The sequence below is a fragment of the Phalaenopsis equestris genome, unplaced genomic scaffold (genome assembly GCF_001263595.1).
Source record: "Phalaenopsis equestris unplaced genomic scaffold, ASM126359v1 Scaffold200153, whole genome shotgun sequence".
NCBI classification, from domain to species: domain Eukaryota; kingdom Viridiplantae; phylum Streptophyta; class Magnoliopsida; order Asparagales; family Orchidaceae; genus Phalaenopsis; species Phalaenopsis equestris.
This window is the reverse complement of record NW_018219990.1, coordinates 77,219-103,612: the sequence shown is the minus strand read 5'-3', so window position 1 is coordinate 103,612 and position 26,394 is coordinate 77,219. Positions and strand designations below refer to the sequence as shown.

At 32.0% G+C, this 26,394-nt stretch overlaps 1 protein-coding gene across 1 annotated transcript; it reads right to left on the bottom strand.

The window, feature by feature from the left end:
• Positions 1–838: 838 nt before the first annotated feature.
• Positions 839–26,394, bottom strand: LOC110035825 (glutathione transferase GST 23-like). Its single transcript, XM_020740125.1, has 2 exons — positions 25,870–26,394; positions 839–1,377 (listed from the first exon to the last, which is right to left on the bottom strand). The coding sequence occupies exons 1-2, from the start codon at positions 26,245–26,247 to the stop codon at positions 1,000–1,002; spliced, it is 756 nt and encodes a 251-aa protein (XP_020595784.1). The 5' UTR covers positions 26,248–26,394; the 3' UTR covers positions 839–999.

The window sequence follows — 26,394 nt, the reverse complement described above, 5'->3', positions numbered from 1 at the left end:
GAGAAACCTAGCACCCCTTCCCCGCCTGTAGGACAAGGGACATCTGTAATCTTTAACTTATAGTGAATTTTTACAACTGGGCTAGACCCCGTGGTTTTCCCGTTTACGGGTTTTCCACATAAAAACTCCTGATGTTATCACAGCTTGATTCGTTTTCATCTGAGTGTATGTTGAATCCCCGCGCCACGCAAAGACGATAATCCATTACTCTACTCCATTACTCTACCGCATTACTCTACCACCGCAAATTTTCTAGCACGCCATATTCTTGTTTCTTTCCTTAGGTAATGCATAAAGTATTTATATTTATTTCTCTTATTGTAAAGGTTTACTTTAAGCAAAAGAATGTTTCATGGTTAGTGGCGTACTTACTTTCTCTTTCATGGATTTGTGAAACTTAACGAGTGGCTTCGTAATTTGAGGCCGGATTAATTGCGAAACCACGCCACGGTAAACTGTTAGGTCTTTTTTCTATTGTATGATTGGTCTCAACATATATTTATATACTTTTTAAATATTCATAAAGCCCTTTCGGACTTGATCCCTGTCTTTCTTTCTGAAACAATCTTTCACAAGGCCTCCCATTTATAGGTGCACATAGGCTAACAAACTAAGCATAATCCTTTTCCATCTCCACGCTCACCTCCACTCTTCTCTCAAGTCTTTAACAACAGCCCTACCTCCTAAAATATCTCTTCCAAGCAAAATATACAAGATTATCCAAAATGATGGACTAGTTGTCAATATTACCAGAAACATAAAACTGATGAGGAAAAGCAAATTTATCAAGTTTCTTTCAGATTCTCACTCCCATCATTAAATTTCAATTGCATCCACACACAGGTAACTGAGAACACATCTAAGAAATTGTTCGCTTTATAAGTGGCGAATATTCGTGTGAACTAAAAAGAAACATTAGATGAAAACACAGAGGATTTGTAAGGTTCTATCACGAGTACAAAAACAAATCTAGTTCTTAAGTATATCATCAGCTTCTTGTCACTTAGCTGAAACCAAATGAAGATTACGAAACCTGGTGAAGTACTCAATAGCCATGTCCTCGGGAGGTAAAGTTATTACGCTCTCCAACATATCTCCCGGAAAATGAGGTAAGAAGTTTTTGCTCCACGTAGCAAATTTAGGAAACTTAGCAGCATCAATTACCTGAAAATCAAGAACTTTTTCCACAATAACCCCAAGCCAAAAAGGGATCCAACCCACCACTATGTCAAGATATCCAATGCTTTGTCCCCCAAAGAACTCTCCTTTAGCTATTAGCTCTTTCTCTAATACTTCAAGAATATCCTCAAATGCTTCAAGGCAATCTTTTCTCTCTCCTTCTCCTGCAAAGAACAACTTTCTTGCTGCCTCCCGACCCTGTATTTAAACCAAATCATAATCTTCATTGATGATAAAAAAGTATGACTAGTTTTAATTTTTACATTTTGAGGAGCCAGAAAGATATCCCCTCAATCTCCAAATTGTAATAAGAAATTCGTCACCCCACTGAAGAATTTACGAGGATGAGTAAAAAGTTTGGTCTTTTTATGTTACTTTAAACTCAACGTTTTTCACACGTTATAGTGGAAGAGTTCGCAATATCTTGCATTTCTAAATACTGAATTGCAATAATCTTTTCTTACTTGCATCCTTTAAATTGTAATTGAATTCTTTTATAGCTCAATATACTTTATGCACAAGTTCAACTTTTGATTAAGGGTAGTCATTCGACACAGAGTCTTCAAATTTATCATACAACACAAGCAAATTTAAATATGAAAATTTTAAAAATGATCATCGTGAGCTAAAGCAGTTGATAGGAGAAACAAAGACAGTTTTGAATAAGATCCCATGGTTCAGTCAAGAAACAAAGACAGTTTTGAATAAGATCCCATGGTTGTAACCTTAAGACAGTTCTAGGTTATCTTGGTCTTGAGTCTACATAGTCAGCAGAGATAGGCAACCCATCCTGAGGATCCTTATCTGCAACCATTGGTTAATTCTTCAAAGGGGATCTTATAGACCAAGGGACAATATTTGTCTTATGGGACTAATCTAAGTCAGCCTTAGCTTATAGAACGCATCGTATCCCTAACAAATATACTCTATATATAAACACTGAAATGGAAATAATGTGATTGTGAAACATACGAACTATAGCCATGGTTGTAATATACTAGTTTCACTTAGTGACAAATAATTAGGTTGAAATGATCTGGTTGTATGTGTTTTTCGAAGTGATATTCGACAATAAAATCACATAGATAGAGGACTCAGGAAATATATTTACTAGCATGAGATTTTTGTATACACAACTTTAGTAGTATGTTTGATATGAAATTTACACTTTATGAACTCAAGGCAATAATAGATTTATCTACCTTGACAAATAGTTGTTAGGGGCAGATGGATTTTGCTTAAAGCATTAGGTGATTTATATTTGAGAAATTTATCTTATGAATATATCGCATTCGACTGAGATGCACAATGAATATGCCTATCATTAGAGATTTATTACTTATATGTTTTTGAGAGATTTAGTCAATTTAACTCTCGTCTCTGTGAGGAATAAGATAAAACTTTCTTAATTAATGATCAATCTTATCAACTCAAGTTTCTATAAGGATGATCAGACTTACCAAGATGTAAGGCTTATGATACAAAAAAAAAAGTACAATTTTATATATACCTTTTATGCTTAAATTTGGTGATATTAAAATTTAAAGAAGGGTAATTTCATGTTTTAGGTTTTTGGAGCAAAAATGAGAAAAAAGGAAGAAATTTTGAGTCAAAACATAAATTTTCAGCATATTGGCAGTAGAGGCACAAGAACTGGCGCTAGAGATGCCACTTTACAGAGAAGAGGAGTTAGAGGGGCTAGAATGGTGCCAGAAGTGCCAGAATCCAGAGAGGAGTGCAAAACTTCAGAGAACATGAGCTAGAGGCACCAATGATAGATTTAGATAAATTATTGGTGGTTATTGACTATTTTTTAAATGTTCTAAAAGGCTCTAGGTAATTCAAATGCCTCATGGAGTGGTTCAATGCATCTAGTCGCTTGGGGAAGGTTCTTGAATGAAGAGATATGACTTTTGGATGAAGGCATTTGTCTCTTGGTGTGTAGAGGTGCGTCTCTTAAAGAAAAAAGAGGGAATTTTTGAATTTATATGGAGAAGAGAGGCTGGTACCACTCTTAAGAAGTCTAGGGATGTCTTTGGCATGCTGAGTCTTGTCTTGTGTGTGGCATGTAGCATCCTTAGAGGAGAGTTAGGTTTTAGAGAGGATTTTCTTCTAGAATTGCAAGAGCAGAGGGAAGGTGAGAGATTTTTACTTTGTTACATTTCTAAGAGAGAATTAAGTGTGATTGTAATGAGAAAAACTGCTTAAAGTGAACTTTAAGAGATTTGCTTGAGGAGGAGTGCAAGATAAGTTGTGTTATTTCCTTTATTTATTTTGTAAACTTGTTTTTATATATAAAATCCATGTTTCGTCATATCCTCCTCATGAATTAGGAGTAGTCTTATTTTTCTTTCTCCCTACAATGAGACATGGTTTTGTGAAGAATTAATAATGTTGTGCAAGGTTTTAAATGTCAAAAAATTGTAATGATTCCAACTTTGATCTTCATTTACTTTTTGATCTGACCAATTGAAATGTTAAAATTTATTGAGAATCATAAGATCGGAAAGGGCTTTGCTTTCTACAAAAAGGTGAGAGTCACATTAAATTTCATGGATGAGAATGCAGTACATAGGGTTGAGTGCAAATAAATATGAAAATATATTTTGACGGGCGTAAAATTGGAGATTTTAGGGTAACCGACTAAAATTCCCAATTTGGTCAAGTTATTTTGAAACTAAAGAAAGATTGTTAGCCTCAAAGAAGGGAAACGTGGGAGCACTGGAGTGGGAGCCAATATCCCCTTAGCCTACACGAATTTAGGAGAAAAAATCTTGATTAGCAAATGTTCTTTATGCACTTGTTAGATGATAAAGACTAGGTTGTCTCCTATTTGACACAATACAAATTTATATAAAATTATAAATGATTTTAATTATTTCACAAACCATAACCTCATTGTTTGTAAAGGTGAAGGATGTTTTCTAAATTTGAACACTTTGTTACAAAACTTTGTTTAGTCTTAGTAAATTTAATTTTGAAGTTTAGAAAATAGCTTAGTTGACTTAATTCTTTTAGCTACATTTCCATTAGCATACATTAAACTTACTTTCAACCTATTTTTCTTACTTAAGTTTTTATAGTTTGAGTATTATGTTTTACGTTATAACCATACAAATTTCCGCCTCCCTGTGGGATCAATACTTACGCCTCCATTAGAGTCCTTTATTATACGAGCGATACATATACTTTTGTAATTACTAGGTTTGGAAGCTTAAAGATTTTAAAATAGAAAATTATTTAGACTGAAGTGATTCTTACACCGATTGAACTGCATATTTACTAATTGTGTTGTCGCGTGCGTTATAGTATTGAAAGATACTTACAACGCATATTGAAAACCACATGAAGTTTTTGGCACCATCGTCGGGAGGTAACAGTAAATTGCTTTATAATTTATAAGACTTTATTTGAACTGAAAACTTATATAGAGAAAAATCATAGTTTAGTAAATATTTATTAATATTTTAGTGTGTTTACTCATTTTAGTTGCGTATTTCATTTTTGTATTTTAGTGTGTTTATTCATTTTAATTACATTGTATGAAGTGTCCACACTATGTGTTACCAGTATAGGTAATAATTGAAATTTTTTATAATGGATTGGTTGGATCTCTTAGATCTATAATTGATGTTGCTGCTGGTGGATCATTAATGTTAAAATCATTCAATGAAGCATATTCTTTAATTGAAGAGATGACTTCTAATAATTTTTAATGGCCCTCTGAAAGGGTAACTCCAAAAAGAGTTGCTAGTATTCATGATTATGATGCAATATCTATTTTAGCTTCTCAAATTACTGCAATGTCAAATAAGATATATCACTGGGAATGAATTGTTCTAAGGCATATCCCGTGCTTGAGAAAAAATTCATTGAGACAAATGATAGATTCTGAATCATCATATGAAACATTAAATGTTATAAACAATCAAATTAATAATCCTTATTCAAATTATTATAATCCTGGTTAGAAGAATCACCCTAATTTAAGCTGAAATAGTAATAACTCTAATGTTGTACATCCGCAATACGGGAACAATCTTGTGAACCCATTAAGAAATTCAAACAATCAGAGAAACATTAACTATAAACCTTATTGTCCTATAGGTTTTAATAGAAATTGTCCTATAGGTTTTAATAGCAATTCACAAATTAAGGAGAAGAAATTGTCAATTGAAGAATTAATATTGTAATGGGAAATCAATTATAAGATCAAGGAGCTGCAATTAGATACATGGAAAATCAGTTGGGATGTATTGCTACTGCACTTAGCAATAGAACTCCAGGAACCTTGTCTAGTAATGTTGAATTTAATCCTAATGATCAGAATAAAGAGCAAATTAAGGCTATTCAACTTAGAAGGAGAAGAGAATTAGAAACAAAAGTTCACAATATTTATCATTTCCACACTAAAAATTTTTAACTTTATGTTTTCCTTCATTACTATAAATTTTTAACGAAATTCTCGTACTCATTTTTATATTCAAAATTTTACTTCCCTAATATAACTTCATATACATGATCATTTTTCTTCAAATCAAAATCAAATTTATTTGAAGTACATTTGAAAACAAATAAATTTCAAATTTTTAAAATTTTTTCATCCCCCACCCCCCTCCGAAACTTAAATTTTTTGTATAATAAAACATTTTAGCATCATATATAAATTAGCAAGAATGAAAACTAAAGATAACATGCTAACAGGAATTTTTACATCCTAAATGTACAAGTACAAAAAAAAACATGGGTAAAAATTAAATTGATCAAATTTTAATTTCTTAAAAGTAGAGATTTATTAGACTTCTATGCAGTGGAGGATACCGTAAAAGAAAACAAACAAAATAACAAACTTACACAACTACAACATAAAGAAAAATATCTGGTAGTAAATTAAAAATTTTAAGCATGAAGTTTTTAAGTAAAAGTTAATAGTCTTCTAAACATTCCTAAGATTCAGAATTAAGTTCAACATAGAATAAATAAATACTATACACAACACAATTACACAATTATTACAAAAAAAAAATACAGTAACTACTCACAAAAACATAAATACATCATAGCATTGTCTAATAAAAGAAAATTCAAATAAAACTAATAGTCTAAACAAATACAACTCCAAACACAACAAAAGTACAGTATAACCGCACCATAATCAGTTCACAACAATACAAAAAAAAAACTAAACTAAACTAAAGAACTAGTTTAATCATCTTCTTCCTTAGCATAATTCTCTTCACTATGCGAAGTATTTGTAGGCTCATATGATGGATATCTACGATATTGAAGGAAAACTACACTCCAGTTACCTCTCATCATGTTTTCCATAGATGAGTGGTATTCTTCTTCATAATCACTATGTCTCCTCATATATCCATCTATATGCTTCATAAAATTTTCTAAATTTGTTGCCCTTTCAGTGGTGTAAATATCATTATTCAATATCCTCTGCAATAGCTATGAATGAGAATCAAATCCAGAAGTCTAACCCTGTGATGTAGAAGCACAAAAAATGGAAGCTCGAGATGTCGAAGCAGCTAAAATACTCGAAAATCCACCTCTCAAGCAAAAAATTGAATGATTTAAAATTGAGCTCACATTCACACTAGTAATAGGCTTGAGTGGATACGATATCTCTTCGCAGCTATCAAATTTAACTCAAGCCTTCTCGCATAATGAAAAGATTAAGGACGTGATTCCCAAACGCAGGTAGTAGCAACGATGACAGAACTGGTAATAAATTCTATGAATCAAAGCTCTAATGTAGATGGGCTTGAACTGCTGAATACAATAGTTTCAAGTCGCTGGATCATGAATTGAGTCACCAAGATGACTTGTAGGAAGCTTACGAGCAGAAATGAAATACTGCCAAGCCTTCACAGTGGCATCTAAATTTGAAGTGGGGAAGTTGACTCTTCTTTCATTGGTAATCTTCCATAATCCTCTTCCTCCAGTCAACCATGAAATAATCTCATCTAACTCCTCATTTGGACAATAGTTGGACTTAAAACATAAAGTGCTCGGGGGAAAATGATAAAACTAATTTATTACCTTAAGAGAGAAAGGGTCATCCCAAAAATAAGTCTTAGCTTTAGATAAAAATTTCTTCTTTTGTTGGTATGTCATTCCATAGAGTATAATATCACTAATAATGAAATTCACAATGTCGACATACCATAGAGCACGACACTAATTAATATTGAAAATTTCTTCATCTGAAAAATGTTCATTAATCTATTTTTCAAAACAGATTCGTTTTTCTAATTCTAGCCTCGACAGATGATTAGCAATTCGATTCCCAGCTCCCTTTCTATCTATTGTCTCGAAGTCAAAGTCTTTCGAAAGAAGAATCCACCTTATAATTCTTGGTTTTGCATCTTTCTTTTTCATTAAATACTTGATATTAAAATGATCTATATGCACAATACATCTAGTTCCTATTAAACATGAAATAAATTTATCAAAAGCATATACAAATGCTAATAACTCTTTCTTTGTTGTGGTATAACTAATTTGTGCTTCATTAAGAGTTTTACTAGCATAATAGATTACTTTGAAAATCTTATCATGCTTTTCTCCTAAAAAAACTCCCATAGCAAAATCTCTTGCATCACACATTAGTTCAAAATGTTTTTTCCGATCTGGTGAAATAATAATTGGTGCAGTAACTAATTTTTCTTTTAATAATTCAAAAACTTTAAGACAATCTTTATAAAATTAAAAATTACATCTTATTCAAGTAAATGTCATAAAGGCTTAGCGATTTTTGAAAATTCTTTAATATATCTCCTGTAAAATCCAGTATGTCATAAGAAACTTCTAATTTCCTTCACACTTGTTGGGCAAGGTAAGTTAGTGATCACTTAAATATTTACAGGGTCTACTTCAATACTATTTTTTGAAATTTGATGTCCCAAAACAATTCCTCCTCCTACCATAAATTGACATTCTTCCCAGTTAAGGACCAATTTTTGTTTCTTCACAACACTTAGGAGCTTTTGATTAATGTTGTAAACATGATTCAAATTAATTTCCAACTGAAAATTCATCCATAGAATCTTCAATCACTTTTTTAATTAAATAAAAAAAAATAGCCATCTTACATCTTTGAAATGTAGTAGGTGCATTATATAAACCAATGAGCAATCTTCTAAAAGCAAATGTACCATAAGGGCTGGTAAAAGTTTTTTTCTTTTGATCCTTATTTTCAGGAGCTATTTGTATTTGGTGATAACCACTATATCCATCTAGAAAACAAAAGTATTTATGCCCAGCTATTCTATCCATCATTTTATCTCGAAAGAAAAGTGGAAAATGATCTTTCCTTGTGGCAAGATTTAATTTTCTATAATCAGTGCATATTCGCCATCCTGTGAATTGTCTTTTTGGTATTAGCTCATTATGCTCTCTCACAGGCGCAATCACTCCTCCATTCTTAGGAACACAGTAAATTAGACTAATCAACCACTATATGAAATAGGGTAGATAATTTCCGCATCGAACCATTTTAAAATTTATTTCTTAAAAACTTCCTTCATAACAGGATTTAGGCTCCTTTGAGGATCAGCTCTGGGTTTGCAGTTCTCTTCCATATGAATTTTATTCATACAAATTAAAGGACTGGTTCCTTTTATATCAACAATTGTCCATCCAAAGGCTTCCGTAACTCTTTAAAGTTTTAATTAAACACATTTCTTCTAATGTAGTTAAATTTAAGGAAATGATAACAATTTATGTTGAGGAATCACTTAATAAGGCATACTTTAAATGATCAGAAAGTAACTTCAACTCAAGCTCGGGAGGTTTTTCAATTGAAGGACAAAAAGATTTATCTTTTTCTATCGTGTCCAAAACTTCAAAACATTCTCGAACATAATTTGAATCTTCCTTATTAAAATATTCACATTGATCTAATTCCTCTTCTTGCTCGTGTTCCAACTTCTTCGTTTTCAGATTTCTCTTTATAATTTACTTTGAAATGGCATTCATTTAGATATCTTATCATATTCATTCTATAGCATTCACCATCTTTACCTTTTACATGGTATTTCATTGATTTGGAAATTTTAAATGTAACTATCTGATCATTGACGCCCATAGTAAATTCTCCTTCTGCACATCTATTATTACTCTTCCTGTAGCTAAGAAAAGTCTCCACAAAAATGATAGGTATCTCCTTATCTTCCTCCATATCTAGCATACTCCATATCTAGCATCTAGCATAATGAAATCAACAAGAAAGAAAAATTGATCCACTTTCACTAAGACATCTTCTATAACTCCTTTAGGATATGTTATTGAATGATATGCTAACTGCAGAGTTATAGTAGAAGGGAATATTTCTTATAATCCCAATCTTTTAAATATTGATAATGACATAAGGTTGATGCTTGCACCTAAATCACATAAAGCTTTCCCATAAATTTCTCCCTTATTGTACATGGAATTATGAAATTACCAGGATCTTTAAGCTTTCAAGAAGCTTTTTCTGAATTATAGCGCCACACTCCTCACTAAGTGCAACAGTCTCATTATCTTCAAACTTCCTTTTCTTATTAAGAATTTCCTTCACAAACTTCACATGGCTTGCATTTGTTCTAAGGCTTTAGCAAATGAAATATTAATTGTAGCTTCTTAAAAATTTCCATAAATTTAAAATATTTCAAAAAATTTTGAGAATTGGTTATCCAACTTCTGTTGATGGAGCCTCTGAGGAAATGAATGTGGTGGTTTTTCCAAGTCAAATTTAAGTGGATAAATAGGTCTCTCAAAATCTTTCGAAGCGTTTTCTTCAGGCTCTTCAATTTCTTTTCTCTCTACTTCAGTTTCTTTTTGAAGTTTACTTTCCAATTCTCCGTTGCTTCTAAGTTGAATAGCTTTACTTGCTTTTTATTTTGCTCTTTTGGATTCACTTTAGTATTACTAGGAGGTGTTCCTTTGGATCTACTACTTAATAAATTTGTTATTTGTCCCAACTGATTCTCAAAATTTCTAATTGTAGATTCTTGACCTTGTAGCTAATTTCCCATTTGTAACACAACTTCTTCTATAGAAAACTTCTTCTCCTTAAATTTTGGATTACTGTTAAAACCTAGAGGATAAGTAGGTCTATAATTACTATTCCCTTGGTTGTTTCAATTTCCTAATGGGTTTACTTGATTGTTCCCCCATTGCTGATTATTACCACCAGCAGTATTATTCCAGTTAAAGTTGAGATGTTTCTTCCAACCTGGGTTATAATAGTTTGAATATGGGTTATTCTGACTATTATTTATGACATTAAAAGTTTCTAGTGATGCTTAAGAATCTACTATTTGACTTAATGAATTCTCTTCAATCATTGCAATTGGTTGAGAAAAAATCATTCAAAATTGGTCTAACTTCCTTGAAATTGGAACAACTTGATTTACCAATAAAGAAAAATCATCAGTTTTATGAGTATTGCTATTTTGCTTAGAATTAACCCTTTCAGAAGGCTACTAAAAATTATTTATAGCCATCTCTTCAATTAAAGCATAAGCGTCATGAAATGGTTTTGACATCAATGAATAACCAACAGCGACATCGATAACAGATCTAAGAGATCCAGCTAATCCATTATAAAATGTTTGAATTATTAATCATTACGGTATAGCAAGGTGGGGAAACTTTCTCAGTAGTTCTTTAAATCATTCCCATGCTTCATGAATTTATTTCCCTTCAAACTGGGAAAAAGATGTAATATCATTTCTAAACTTTGCAGATTTTTTTTGGTAGAAAATATTTAGCAAGGAATTTTTGCACTAAATCACCCCAAGTTCTGATAGATCCAGGTGATAATAAATGTAACCATATCTTAGCCTTAGGTGGTTTCCCAAACTAATTTTTTGATACCATTTCACTAATAATGGGTTTAAGTTCAAATGAATTAGCCACTACAATGGGTTCTTAAATACTACAATGAAGTACATCCACCGTAGGGTTTGTATATTCTCTTAAAGGTCTAAACTCTTCAACACTTTAATTATTTTGATTAAACATTTCATGAATTTTTTTTTTATTTTTTAGTAATTTTTAATTTTTTTAGATTTTCTAATAGTTCTTTTTAATTCATAATCATAGGGCACAAGTCTTGTAGAACATAAACTACGCATACATTACTAAAAAACACATAAAATTAAAAATAAAAACACACAAACAAAAACTTTATATAAAAACAACACTACAATATTTCTATAATAAATCTAAAAGTTTAAATAAGACTTAAAAAAAAAATAGAAATTTTGCTTTCTAAAAATTTCTTTAAAATTTTTATTAATTGTCCACGACAACGAAACCAAAAACTTGATCCCAATTTTCTTTATAGATGTCAAATGCGATGTATGCAATTATATGCTTAATTTTTTTAATAATGATTCCTACTTTGCAATAAATCCAAAAACTTGATCCCAAGCAAAAACTAGGTAATGTTTTCACTATGAAGAAAATAAGAATAGAGTTATAATATTTAAATATGGGATACTACGCAAGTATAGCATCTTTATCAAGTAATATAAGACTTTTTGATTAGTCTCCGAATATTGAACCCACAGAGATAGCTAGCAATATGCAACTTACAAAACAAGAGAAATTAGATAACAAAAGTTTACTTAACAAAGTATTCTTACTTAAACTCTAGATGCTATAATAGGAATGAAAATTTGATTCATTTTGTAAATTTTTTTGGATCATTAAAAATAAAGTAAGCAGCTAATTAACTTAACTAAATACTGGCAAGATGAAGGCAATATAAGTAAAACATATTTTTCCTTATCATGAATCAGTAACAAGTATAGGAATTGTGTTGTGGAAGTATTCTAATTTTGTTATGCAAAATAGGAGCAATAATATTCTTTACCCATACTAGAGATGCTATAAAAAACATTGACTAATCTATAGTTTAAATAGTCTTGAAGACGAGTTAGGTAGGGAAGATACTAGCTTTCACTCTAGGGTACCCTCTTCTTCCTCCAACTAAGGGTTAACATCTCATATTAGAACCTAAAACTATAAATATAATTGGGGGTTTTATCCTGTCACTCTAAAGTCATCTAATTCTACACCCTTCAAAGTTTATTTCTGTATTTATTTGCACTTAATCCCATGAACTACATCCTCATCCAAGATATCAAATGTGATTCTTAACATTTGTTGACTGATACAATACCAACTTGGATCTTACATGTTCTCCTAATAGGTATTAACATCTTAATTGGCTAAATCAAGAAGTAAATGAAGTACAATTTTTAAAATCATCACAACTTATTTTAACATTAAAGTTCAACACTTCACACAACTTCCCGTCAATACTTAATCACTTATCATTCCAAGAAAAAATATAATGAAAACTACTTAAAATTCATGGAGAAAACGCAACCACACTTGAATTTAAAAGTAGAAATCATGCACACAAACAAAAAGTGTAAATTAAAACCAAATGTAGTCACAAAGATAAACACTTATCTCAAATCTTCTCCACTAAATGTCTTGAAGTTCCTTTGAATTATCTTCCTTCACTAACAATACAAACTAAAACTCAAAATAAAAATAAAAAGTGGCCGGCAGCTGCGGTCACTTCGGATGGATGGATGATTGATTGGCCTCTTCCTTTGATGATTCAGGTCTTCTTTAATAAAGATCCAAGTGGTGTTTTGGTGTCTCTTCAAAATGTATCTCCATTCAATGAATCTTCTAGAAGTTATCTCTTTTTAAAAAGTCAATTGAATGAATTTTCGTGTCCATGAACTATTTCCCACGTTTTTACCTAGGGTTGCTTGAAACGACTCTTCAAAAATTCATCAAAATTCAATAAATCATCAAATTATTAATTCTAGTGCTTAAACATGGGGTACCTAGCGCTTAGACGCGGCTCTTTCTATTTAACTGGCATGTGGGAGCCAGTTCTGGGCGCTTAAGCTCCTCAGTTCATTTTTGCACATTCTTCATTTTTTCTCCAAATTTGATCATTTTTCACTCCTTTTACTATTTTTCATCAATTTGACTGTACCTGAAAGAAAAACACACAAATACCATTCATTAAAACACAATATCTCAAAGATAGGTATAAAAATGTGTACAAAAAGACTATATTTTAGGTGTATAATTCTCCTCCCCCTTTTCATATGCAGTTGCAACAAACTTCTGGGTCTATAGGCTTGCAAGGAAGAAGCAATTTTTCCCAACTTTCATAAGGTACTTGTGACTGGCTGCAGAAAAAAATATGGTAGATGAATGTGAGAACCCATAAGTCGATCCATTGATAATCAAATCCAAAATAGATTATACAATTAAAGCACCCTCATAAATAGATCTTTTGGTTTGAATGCAATAATAAGCATGTTGTTTATTCTCTAAGGAGTGAATGGTACCCATCTGCCTCGAACATAGATGACTCCTTGGTAAATTCCTTGAAGATCAGTGTAAAACACTTTCACCACAGAAACTACTACTGCAGCAGTGGTATAGCAAAGTACTTCCCAACGTCTTTATGCAATAATCTCCTCCATTCGAGTATTTGGTGTTTTGAATCCTCAATTAATTAGGCCTTACTTCTTGATAATCTTTTCTTCATAAGAACTCGATCGTATAACTTCTGCGCGTCGAAACTTATGAACTTCCTCCTGTTGAAAGTTCCAAATCTAGTAGTTTCATTAGAGTGGGAAGCCACGGGATTTGAAAAATGGTGACTCTCCATCTTTATCCACTCTTAAATAACTTTAAAATTCAATTTTTGGGAGTTACTCGGAAGAAAACCTAGAAAAAACTGCCTTAAACATCTTTCAATTGACCTTTTTTGTTCTGGTAACTGCGACGCTTCTGGTGCCAGCCCTCTGGAAAATGGCACCTCAGGCGCCAAATCTGGCGCCAGTTCTAATTTCTGCACTATTTCATTTTAAATCCAAAACACTCTCAAATCTTTCATATTATTCAGTAAATGAAGATGTTGTAAAGTATTCTCTCAATATGTAAATCTCTCAAGTACACAGAATTCATAAAGAAAGCATAAATATCCATATATATATAATACTACTTATAAAACCAGATAAGCAACATAAATAAACATAAACTTGGGTTGCCTCCCACAAAATACTTAGTTTAATGTCTTCAGCCCGACATTCCCAATATTTACTCTGGGTGAACCAACATTACAGTCTCTTTAAAATTTAGCCTTTGACCATCAAAATATCATTTCAGTCTATGCCCGTTAACTTTAAATATCTTTCCAAACTTAGGATCTTCATTATTAACAACTCTACAGTGATAAACTTTTATAATTGTATATGATCCTGCTCACCTACACTTCAGTATTGCAGGAAATAATTTTAATGTTGTATTGTATAATAAAACTTTTTATCCATGCTCAAATTCTTTTCTTGTTATCTTCTGATCATGTCATTTTTTCATTTTCTCTTTATATATCCTAGCATTATCACAAGATTCATTACTTATTTCATCAAGTTCATTCAATTGCAATATTTTTTTCTCACCAACTTCTTTTAAATTAAAATTAGACTCCTTAATAACCCAATAAGCTTTATGCTCCAATTTACTGGTAAGTAACAAGTCTTCCTAGAAATTAATCTATACGGGGAAATTCCTGTGGTCATCTTGTAAGCTATCTTATAAGCCCATAATGCAGTATGTAATCTAGCAGACTAAATCCATTTTATTGGGATTTACAGTTTTCTCCAAAATTCTTTTAATTTGATGATTAGATACTTCTGCTAGACTACTATTCTAGGGATGATAAGCAGTTGCAATCCTATATATAATATCATATTTTTTCACTAATTCTTCAATTTGTTTGTTGCGAAAGTGAGATCCTTCATCAATAATCATTATTCTCAGCAATCTATATCTTGTAAGACTATTTTTAATTAATAATTTTTAAACACTCTGAGCATCACATCCAGGTAAAGTTATTGCTTCAATCCACTTTGATACAAAGTCCAAATATAATTAATATATAAATATTTTCAAATGAAGGTATAAATGGTCTCATAAAGTCCAATCCCCAAGCATCAAAGATTTGAACTTCCAAATTAAAATTTAGGGGCATTTCAGTTCTTTTTGGAATATTTCATACTCACTGACATCGATCACATGTTTCTATATATATATATATATATTAGCATTTCTAAATAGAGTAGGCCAATAATCCATATTGTAAAATTTTTTGAATAGTTCTATCAATCTCAAAATGACCCCCAAATTCCATATCATGACATTTTTTGGATAATTTCTTCAATTTATTTATAAGTCACATATCTCCCTATAACTAAATCTTTGCATTATTTATACAAATATGGGTCATCCCAAAAATAAATTTTTGCATCGTAAATAAATTTCTTCTTTTGTTGCTTTGTCAATCCATATGATAAAATACTACTAACAATGTAGTTCACAAGATCAACATCTCACGGTATTTCTCATTCTTTAACAGTTTAAGGTTGTTCATCAGGAAAAGTTTCATTAATTTATTTTTCAAGATCAAATGTTTCTTCCTATTCCAATCTAGATAAATGATCAGCTATTTGAGTATCAGATCATTTCCTATCTACTACCAAAAAATCAAATTCTTGCATCAGAATCTAATTAATCTTGGTTTTGCATCCCTCTTTTGCATCAAGAAATTTTATAACAGAGTAGATATAACTTAAACTTATCAAAAGCATAAATAATGGCTAATAACTCTCTTTCAGTAGTGGTATAATTAATTTGAGCATCATTGAGAGTTTTACTAGTATAATAAATAAAATTCTGTCCTAAAACTACCTCCTGTCCTAAAACTACCTCAATTGCATAATCACTTACATCACACATTAGCTCGAATAGTTTCTCCCAATAAGGTGAAACATATATAGGAAAAGTGATTAATTTTTATTTCAATGTCTCAAAGGCATTATGACATTCTTCATTAAAATCAAATTTTGCATTTTTTCTAAAAGTTGGCATAAAGGCTTTGTAATTTTGAAATATCTTTAATATATTGTCTATAAAAGCTAGCATGTCCTAAAAAACATTGAACTCCTCTTCCAATAGTAGGTGGAAGTAGGTTAGATATAACTTGAAGTTTTGTCGGATCTACTTCCATGCCATTTTTTGAAATTTTATGCCCAATCACAATTTCTCCTGCAACCATGAATTGACATTTTTCCTAGTTCAATACTAAATTCATCTTTTCACGTCATTCCATAACTTACATATTTTAAATGAATTTCCAAACACAAAAAACTCATCCATGAAGACTTCTATCCCTTTTTCAATTAGATCACTGAAAACTTACATAATATATCATTAAAATGTTGCAGGTGCATTACATAGACCAATAGACATTCATCGAAAAGCAAAAGTACCATAAGAACTAGTAACTGTTGTCTTCTCTTGATCTTCTGAACCGTTGTCTTCTCTTGATCTTCTGGAGCAATTGGTATTTAATGATAATTTGTATATCCATCTAAAAAGCAAAAATATATATGCCAGCTAGCCTATCCAACATCTACTCCAAAAAGGGTAAAGGAAAGTGATCTTTCCTGGTGGCCGAATTTATTTTTATATAATCAAAGTAGATTCACCATCCAACAACAATTTGAGCATCATTGAGAGTTTTACTAGTATAATATATAAAATTAAAAAAAATTATCATATCTCTGTCCTAAAACTACCTCAATTGCATAATCACTTGTATCACACATTAGCTCGAATGGTTTCTCCCAATAAGGTGAAACAATTATAATAGTAGTGATTAATTTTTATTTCAATGTCTCTAAGGCATTATGACATTCTTCATTAAAATCAAATTTTGCATTTTTTTCTAAAAGTTGGCATAAAGGATTCTTTAATATATTGTCTATAAAAACTAGCATGTCCTAAAAAACATTGAACTCCTCTTCCAATAGTAGGTGGAAGTAGGTTAGATATAACTTGAAGTTTTGTCGGATCTACTTCCATGCCATTTCTTGAAATTTTATGCTCAATCACAATTTCTCCTGCAACCATGAATTGACATTTTTCCTAGTTCAATACTAAATTCATCTTTTCACGTCATTCCATAACTTACATATTTTAAATGAATTTCCAAACACAAAAAATTCAACCATGAAGACTTCTATCCCTTTTTCAATTAGATCACTGAAAACTTACATAATACATCTTTAAAATGTTACAGGTGCATTACATAGACCAATGGACAATCGATACATCTTTGAAATGTTGCAGGTGCATTACATAGACCAATGGACAATCGTCGAAAAGCAAAAGTACCATAAGAACTAGTAACTGTTGTCTTCTCTTGATCTTCTGGAGCAATTGGTGTTTAATGATAATTTGTATATCCATCTAAAAAGAAAAAATATCTATGCCTAGCTAGCCTATCCAACATCTACTCCAAAAAGGGTAAAGGAAAGTGATCTTTCCTGGTGGCCGAATTTAATTTTATATAATCAAAGTAGATTCACCATCCAACAACTTGTCTTGTTGGTAATAATTCATTGTTCTCATTTTTCACAATGCTCACACTTCCTTTCTTAGGAACACAATGAATAAGAATCATCCAAGCATAGTCTGAAATAGGATATATTATTCCCGTGTCTAACCATTTTAAAATCTCTTTCCTGACTACTGCTTTCATCCTAGGAGTTAATCTCCTTTGAGGATCAGCTTTTGGTTCATGATGTTTTTCTAGTAATATTTTGTGCATACAAATCAAAGGATTGATTCCTTTAATATCAGCTAACATCCATCTAAAAGCTTTCTTATATCTTCTTAAAGTTTCCAAGAACTTTTGTTCTTGTGCTTCAGATAATTCTGAGGAAACAATAACAATTAGTGTAGGTAAATGTTTTAAAAAGACATAGTTTAAATGTGTAGGAAGTATTTTCATTTCTAGTTGATGAGATTTTGACAGTCGAGAAAATCAATGTGTAGGAAGTATTTTCATTTCTAGTTCATGAGATTTTGACAGTCGAGAAAATCAAATTTTATTATCATCTACGGGATCTAACAATTCAAATTGTTCCTAAACATAATTCAATTCTTTATTACTCACTTCCATAGATTCATCTTGAACTATATCCTCATTCTCATATTCAATATTCTTCTACAATTTTCTTTTCAATTGTATCTGTGAAATATTCATTGCTTAAATAGTCATTAATTTCCAATTAGAAGCATTCATCCTCTCTTCCTTTTGCTGGATATCCCATTATCTTTGCAATATTAAATGTAACTTTTTGATCACTAACTCTCATCATCAATTGTCCTTTCTGCACATCTATCAAAGGTCTTCTAATGGTAAGTAATGGTCTTCCTAAAATGATAGGAATTTCCTTATCTTCCACCATATCTAAATTCATAAAATCCACATGAAAGATAAATTTATCAACCTTTACCAAAACATCTTCTATAACTCCTTTAAGATAGGTACTCGAACGACCAGCTAACTGAAGAGTTATAGTTGTTGGTGAAATTTCTCCTAAACCTAACCTTCTGAAAATAAATAGAGGCATAAGATCAATACTGGCTCCCAAATCCATAAAGCTTTTCAAAAATATATTTCACCAGTAGCACAATGAATAGTAAAAATATGAGGATCTTTAAGTTTTTCAGGAAGCTTTTTCTGAATTATTATGCTACACTGAACTAAGTTCAACTATCTCATTATCTATAAACTTCCTTTCTTTATTAAGTATATCCTTCATAAACTTCACATAGCTAGACATTTGTTTCAAGGCTTCAACAACTGTAATATTTATTATCAATTTCCTCAATATTTCCAAAAATTTTATAAATTTATTATCTTTGTTATATTTATTCAATCTTTTAGGAAATAGAGGAGGTGGCCTTTCTACAGCAAATTTCATTGGTTTGATAGGATATTCTGACTTAAAATGAAAATCTTCACTAGATCCTTCATTTTCCACCCCTTCTTTTTCAACTTCAACTTCAATTTCTTTTTGAACTTTTGTTTCCAATTCTTTTCCACTTCTTAGTTGAATAACCTTACTTTGCGCTTTGTTATGATCTTTAGGATTAACTTCAACATTACTAGGAAAAGTTCTTAGGGGTTTATTGCTAAGTGGAGTAGCAATACATCCCAATTGATTTTCCATGTTTCTAATTGCAGCTTCTTGACTTTGTAATTGTGCTCTCATTTGCAATATTAATTCTTTCATTGACTTTTTTTTCTCCTTGCTCTGTAAATTTTTTATTGAAAACTGCAGGGTACTAAAGTTTATAGTTAGAATTCCCCTGATTGTTTGATTCTCTGAATGGGTTTGCAGTATTGTTCCCCCATTGCGGATTTACAACATTAGAGTTATTATTACTCCAACTAAAATTTTGGTGATTTTTCCAACTAGGATTATAACAATTAGAACAAGGAATATTAGATTGATTGTTTATGGCATTTATAGTCTCAAAAGAAGATTGAGAATCTATCATTTATCTCATTGAATTTTCATCAAGCACACGAGGTGTCTGAGAATAAATCCTTCTATATTGATCTATCTTCTTTGATATTGCAGCAATTTGAGTGGCAATCATAGATATTGCATCTGAATCATGAATACGAGCTACTCTTTTTACTGTTACCCTTTCAGAGAGCCCTTGAAAATTATTAGCAGCCACTTCTTCAATTAAAGAACATGCTTCATCAAATGGTTTTTAAATTAATGATCCACAAGGAGTAATGTCAATTATATATCTAAGAGATCCAACCAATCCATTATAAAAAGTTTGAATTATTAAACAATCTGGCAATGCATGGTGTGGACACTTCCTAAGGAGATCTTTAAATTTTTCTAAAGCTTCATAAATTGATTCTCCTTCAAATAAGAAAAAATAATTAAAATCATTTCTAAGATTAAAATTTTTCGATGGTAGGAAATATTTGGATAAAATTTTTTTTTGATAAGTCTCCTTAAGTTCTGATAGATCCAGGTGCTAACGAGTTTGACCACATCTTAGCTTTATCACTTAAAGAAAAAGGAAAAAATCTAAGTCTGACAGTATCATTTGACACTCCATCATGTTTTATTATGTGTGTTTGTGTGTGTGTGTGTGTGTGAGTATTTGTTTTGTGTAATAGTTTGGAGATTGCTTCAAGGAGTATTCACAATTTGCTTTGGGAGAAGACATAAAGATAAGTATTTTGTATTTGTGTTTAAATTTTTGTTGTAAGACTTAACTTTCAATACAAAACATGTGTTTTATTTTTATCTCCATGAATCCTGAGTATTTTCCTTTCTTTCTCCTTGCATATGTGAATTAATCTTATGATCTTATGGGATGAGAATGATTTAAAGATCTCTTATTATTTTTTGTAAACATTGTGATGGTATTTGCATTAGTTCTTCATTAACTTTACAAACTGACAAAATTTATTGTTAAATTCTGTTGAGAGCACATGTCCTGAGAGGGCTATGATTTGACCAACTTGTGAGTACCACATTTCAACTTGGATAGAGCCGTCACGGTCACCTGAGGGGGAGTGCAAATAGATATGGAGATAAGTTTTGATGGGCATAGAATTGATTTTTCTAGGTTGACAGACAAGATTATTTTATCAATTTGGTCTAGGGTTTGGATAGTAAGGGTCCTTAGTAGGTTATATAGAAAGGACACGGTGGGAAATCTGGATGAGAGAGGCCAGAATCTTCTTAGCACTAAAACACAAGCTGATGAAAAACTCTAGGTTAGCCAATGTTCTTTGCTAGCATCGAGAGGAGGTAAAAAGTAGGAATGCTCATGCCCGTATTTGGCACAATACAAAATTTTATCTTTTTCATCATTTAAATACTACAATTATTAACATCTCTTTGCAAGAGGAAAGATATTTTTATAACATTCAAACTCTCTTTTAAATTTTATTAGTCATTGAAAATTTGTTAGTCATTTAATCTATGCTAGTCTTAATCTATGCTAGTCTAATCTATGCTAGTCTTTTAAACTTTGTTCTTATTTTCTACCTAAATTTAGTGTTAAACTGTTACCAACATTTTGATATTGTTCTCATATCATATTTATCTGCAATTTAAATAGAGGTTTTGCATATCATTATTAAGAATTTTTTCTATCCTCATGGGATCAATAATGGGGTTTTTAAGGAAAATCCTATAATACTTAAAACGATATGTATACTTGCGTAGTACCCCTAGTGTGAAGACTTATTATCTATTATCTAAATCATTTCATTTACTCACACTAGCCACTAAACATAATATCAGCCAAGTTTTTTGCAATCTTTCAGAGTTAAGAAACTCTTTGTAGTTGCGGGATGGGTCGTTAAGCGGTATTCAAGTTGGTGAAGTCCATGAACAAACTTCACTTGTTGTTTCAATTTTGTGTCAAGATAATGTTAGACACTCACGTCAGATTGTGAACCTCTTGAATGTAGTTAACCGTTAGTAGATCATAAATCTCCTCTCAGATTAACTAGTTCAGAATGATGAATAATGCTCTCATCTTTTGCTTCTTCAGTCAAGCGTCTAGGTTAACATTCAGGCGATGAAACTTATGTCGATTGCTTTCTCAGGCATCTTAGTGGCATACTAAATAAAAACATCTTGGTGGCTTCCGATGGTATCCATCAGTGTCATTTTGTGTCTTGCATCAAAAGCTTCACATAGTGTAACAATTTTTGCAATGTTTCCTTCGAGTGTAAGTAGATGATGGGTGGTCTTGTTGTTCGGAAGATCCCCTTCTAAGAAATTATTGAACCTATTAGGCTCCAGATTGACGCTTTCAATCTCCCAAAGTTAAGAAGTGCAAGATTTCTCAATATCTACATGAAGAGTGATTACCTTCAAATTACATACAAACATCACATCCATAATGTAGGTTAAGGTGATAGTTTAAAGATTTGAGCAAGAAACAGTAGAAGATATCATTATAAGTTCGTGGTGATGGTTCTTAGCGCTTTCTTTCTCTTTCGAGATAATCTATAAAATGGGTCAACAGTTGTTTTTAGTAGATCGTCATTGATGCCAATTTTATTGAACATAGACTTAAACTAATGGTTATATAGCTGGAAATGTCAAAAAGAGTGCTATAAATTTGATAATTGCCATTCAAAATAGTGACATCGATAATGTCATTGTAAAGATTACCCTAATATAAAAACCCTTATTGGTGAAGGCTTTAGAAGAATGTTAGCTACATTTGGGCATTAAGATGACTGTGAATAGTTCTCTCGACCGAAGCTCCTTCATATTGGTTCATTGGGATGAGTGTCCATCTTCTCCAAAAATGAAAGGTATTATTCTAACGATGTGTATTGTGTGGGACTAGCTTGCCTGATATTTCCATCATGCCAGCTTTCCCCTATCGTCGGGCTGTTGCTCTTGGTGGTACAAATTGCACAAGTTTTTTGGCGTTGATCAGATCTTCAATTATGCCTCTAAAGGGTTGGCATTTCTTGGTGTCGTGATCACAGTTTTGATGGTTGGCAGAGTACTTCTTAGGATCAAGGAGGTAAGCTTTGGTTTTCGTCAAAGGCCCTTTCTTAAAAAAACCTATATTTTGTATTTTATTTAGTGTCTTGACCTTTAAGACACTCAAAGGAACTAAGTTAGATACTTCATGATCAATCAGAGGGCACTAATCATAAATAGAAGGGCAATGGTCAGGACACAAAGCTTGATGCCATTGATGATGTATTTTGCACTTTCCTTTTGAAATATAGACAGAAAACATCTTTATAGTGAGGACAGGTAAAAGGACAAAAATCATGTCTTTGTCTCCACACTTTACATTGGGAGGGGCTCTCTTTTGCGGACGAAGGGTGGAAGACTCTACTCAGGAAGGAATGGAGTTGGAGTTATACTCCTAAGCAGATATGTGGTTCTTGGCCAGCTCTAATAAGTCTGCTAGCATTATTGATTACAGCAGGCCCATCATGTATTAGAAGTGCCCTTCCTTCAACACTAACTTTTGAGCGACATGAGAGACAAGAGCTCTAAGTTCATTTATATCCAACATCTGTATTTTAAAGTCTGTGATGAACGAGTGAAGTCTCTTACTCTATCCATAGTAGATCTGCAAGAGAGTCTATTTTGTGAGTTTTGTTAAGGAATTTGGGCATTATCAAACTGCACTACAAGAATCATCTTGAGATATGTGAGTGATGCCATTAGGGGGACTTGAAATCAAATATTTGCCAAGAAAACACATTCTTGGGATGTCGGGGCACGTAAAAAGGCTTAAACTAATGTCGTTTGATTGGTGTCAAATTGGTACTATCGAAATAGTTGTAGTCGCCTTCTTTTCTAAGGATGATGGGAGTCTTGCTATTGGGGATGGACCGTTCATCTTGGGACTAGTCCTATCTTCCACGAAGAGCAAGTTTCGGATGACATTAAACATTTGATCATTAAACTCCTTGATTTGATAAGCGACAAACTCTCTAGTGCACTCTATGTTGATTGTGTCTCTGTTGTAGGCTTCTTCTTCTTGGGCATTTCCTCTTGTTATTCGTGGCATGATCTATGCTCACCGTACCTTTTCGGATTTTGAATCCTAATTTGCTAATGAATCACACACATAGAATAAAGCATAAATAAAGAGAGAGAGACATAGAGATGGGAGAAAAGTAATGATATATACATGTCCTATTCATGAAATGTTCTCACTATTTATACACGAGTGTACACTTTAATGATGTTACATTTTGCCTTTACTTTAATGGAGTACATGCTAGGACATTTCATGTATGAGCTTATTGTCAGGTTGCTATATAGATTGGTCGGCTAAGCTGGATTTTCTTCGGAACAGTGCCATCAGCTCAGTTGGCTAAGCATTGTCGACAAGATTAACGTTGTTTGGTGAGTTTGGTTGGCATGAGTCAATGTGTTGACCTGGTATGGCTGTCAATCCGTGATTAATGGTGAGCAACCTCTTGGCGTCCCCTAGATGTTTGGAGATATTAAGAAACTTGAGTTTCTCTCGTATCAGCTTTCCCATAATATTTGGCTTTGATGTTTTTTTGTCTTTTTTTTTTTTTGACCAAATGATTTGAGCACAAAACGTTTGGCCTTGTTTTGGTCTTCCTAATTGCTAGATCATCTTTGTCCTTGTTGGCTTTGGCTCGAATAACTTCCCCCAGTCAAACAAGTGGCCTCACGGTCTTCTGTTGGTGGGTCCTCCCGCATATAATTTTTAGTTCAAGACAATTATGCTTTTCAATTTAGATCGTTCTATCATATGAGGTGAAGAGTCATGATGAAAATATTATTAGCTTCCATGAATATCAAAATGCCATGGTGGCTATCAATCTTTGAGAAATTTTATTTCAACCCAAAGTTATTTTAGAAATATTTTCAAAGCTATGGGATGAAAGGCTTCCGTTTGAAAAAAATTTAAATATTTTTTACCAATTGTTCAAGATCTATTTATATCCAACAATTAATAGAATGCATTTCTTGAAAAATGATCTTATGTGTCGTTGTGTAAATCAGTCAAACTTGAGCGAGCCTGGTGCTTGTTAGAGTTCGACTCATTTGATTTTTTTTTTTTCTTGGATAAAACAGGCTCGTGCTTAAAGTGTTTCGTGAATAGCATATTCATGCTGGGTTGGATTAATTTCTTTTTACTCATTTCAATCACTTATTCGTCTTAAAAATAGCTCGAATGATTTTAGAAAATAATAATGTTCAAAATTTTCGTAATATATCATAAAAATTGGTATAAAGATGTTATAAAATCACTCTTTATTAATTATTCAATTATTTCGAGCCAAAGTCGGTTAAACACCACGAAACAATTTTTTTTATTGTTGGCTCATTTATAAAACGAGTTACAAAAGTAATTCATGTTCAACTCGCTTGCTGAACGAATGAATCAAACATAAATTATATAATGAGCCGACAAGCATTAAATGTGAATTACTAGTATTTTTTTTTTCAGCTCTACAAGTGTGATACTGAGTCAAATATGCACATGTGAGTTGACTCCAACAAAAAAAAAAAAAAAAAAAAGAAAAAAAGAGAAAACTCATTTGGAAAATAATTTTCAAATTTAAGTGAAATTTTTTTTTTTTAAGGATTATATTCTAAAGTTAAGAGAAAATCAGTTCTAAAGTTTAGTTCCATCAATAAATTGTTTTATATTAAAAGCACAACTGGTTTATGTGGCACCTTTTCTTCCCAATTAAAAACTTCTGAGTTTGAATGTGCTGAATTTGAAGTTGTAATCACTAAGCATGAAATATCATTATTTATAATCAATTCAAAGCATACATAAATCTGTATTTTCACTTCAAAAAAAGTTAGGAGGAGTCACGCATATATCATCCAAAATTTATATAAATGCTTATCATATATAACATCAAAATCTTCAATAACCTAAGAATGTCGATAGCTTTTTTGCTTTTTCCAAGGAAACTTGCTTTATGCTCTTTTTATGTGATTTGGAAATAAAATGTTATATACGTAAATATCATGATTTAGATGTTTGATATGCAAATATATAGGTTTTATGTATTATGCATGTAAATTCCCCCTATAAATTAAAGTTTCCCATGTTTTAAAGTGGTAGCATGGATTTTAATGTTATATTAATAAATGTTAAATTTAAATAAAGATATAAATTATTTGATATGCTTGTGAAAGCTCCAAATTTAAGGAAAAAAAAAAGGTAAAACAAAAACAGAAAGAAAGAAAAAACAAAGCTGCGTAACTTATCCTCCAAAAAAGTTGCCAAAAAGCGCGCTCGGGAGCGCTCATAGGCGTTCTTCGGCAATAATGGAGCGCCATAAGTCCAGACCTCATCAATGTACTCAAGAATGACGAGCGATTCAACTACCGGCTTGCCCTCATGAACGAGAACCGGCACCTTCTTGGTGATAGGGTTCAATTCCAAAAGCGATTTGCTCTTCTCCTCCAAATCCTCTTCCACATATTCGTACTCTATTCCCTTTAGCCTCAGCGCCCACGCTACCCTATGCACTGCCGGGCTCGCCCACATCCCCCTTAGCAGCACCACCTCGCCGGGACTCGTTCTCATCCTCGCGAAGCCTTTCCGCTCTCGTTCTCTACCCTTCAGGAATCCTAACATGGTTTTCTTTATTTATATAGATCTCACGTAGTAGAAAAGATTCAAGCACATTTAAGATGCGGATCGGAGCTGATACGAATTTAGTCGGGGAAAGATATGGTTCGTCCACCCTTTTTTATGAGAGCTTTCTCCACCTTTTGTCGGAAT